The 837-nt window shown below is 35.2% G+C and overlaps 1 protein-coding gene across 1 annotated transcript; it reads left to right on the top strand.

Annotated features, from left to right (window-relative positions):
- The first annotated feature begins 133 nt into the window (after positions 1-133).
- Positions 134-721, top strand: LOC110034565 (E3 ubiquitin-protein ligase At1g63170-like). The gene is made up of 2 exons (XM_020738817.1): positions 134-289; positions 373-721. The coding sequence occupies exons 1-2, from the start codon at positions 153-155 to the stop codon at positions 719-721; spliced, it is 486 nt and encodes a 161-aa protein (XP_020594476.1). The 5' UTR covers positions 134-152.
- Positions 722-837: the final 116 nt, after the last annotated feature.

Here is an 837-nt window from a genome sequence, read left to right as displayed (position 1 = left end):
AATCTCTTTTATCTTTGAAAATGTTTTAGATGAAAGAAAAGGTATAGATCCTGTCTCACATTCTGATCCACGGCTTGATTTGTTTGCCATCTTGGTTAAATTTGAAAGCTCCGCATAAAATATTGAAATAACCTTTTGTTTCATGATATCATATGCCTGACAGGCTGAATGCTTTGGTTGATCGTTTTAAAATGGCATTGAATTGTTTCTTTGCCATTTGGTTTGTTCTCGGTAATGTATGGATTTTTGGTGGACACTCCTCTGCTGCAGGTGCGCCAAACTTGTACAGGTATATTTATTCTGAAAGTTTACTATGTCTACTAAAATTTTCCTTTTGCTACACTAGCATTATTAAATCCTTTTGATCTCCAGGTTATGTATAGCTTTTCTGGCATTCAGTTGCATTGGGTATGCCATGCCATTTATCCTGTGCGCAACAATTTGCTGCTGTTTCCCTTGTATAATTTCTTTCTTGGGCTTTAGAGGGGACCTAACACATACCAGAGGAGCTACATTAGCATCGATTAAGGCTTTTCGTTCTTACAAATTCATTTCAAAAAGAAATCTTAATCAAGAATTAAGTCAAATCATCTCTAAAACGCATGATGGTGGGATATTGGCTGTTGGTACAGACAAGGAGCGGTTAATTTCTTTTGATGATGCTGTGAGTTTTTTACTTATCGGCTCAAATATCATATTGCATCCTTCACCTCAATGTTAAAATAAGTCAAGTTGTTTATTAATTGTGCATACTTATATTTCACAAATACTGAAATGCTTGCGCCTATTATATAAGATTATCTTGTTGGCAGTATGTGCTGAGAATTTTATGATCCC

Source organism: Phalaenopsis equestris, unplaced genomic scaffold (assembly GCF_001263595.1).
Source record: "Phalaenopsis equestris unplaced genomic scaffold, ASM126359v1 Scaffold190475, whole genome shotgun sequence".
Classification (NCBI taxonomy): domain Eukaryota; kingdom Viridiplantae; phylum Streptophyta; class Magnoliopsida; order Asparagales; family Orchidaceae; genus Phalaenopsis; species Phalaenopsis equestris.
This window is presented reverse-complemented; position numbering and strand designations above follow the sequence as displayed.

What these genes read in the sequence shown, in the direction of transcription:
- LOC110034565 (XM_020738817.1), top strand. Translation starts at nt 153, where the DNA reads ATGCCTGACAGGCTGAATGCTTTGGTTGATCGTTTTAAAATGGCATTG. An exon ending in GGTGCGCCAAACTTGTACAG is followed by an intron (nt 290 to 372) that starts GTATATTTATTC and finishes TTTGATCTCCAG; the next exon opens with GTTATGTATAGCTTTTCTGG.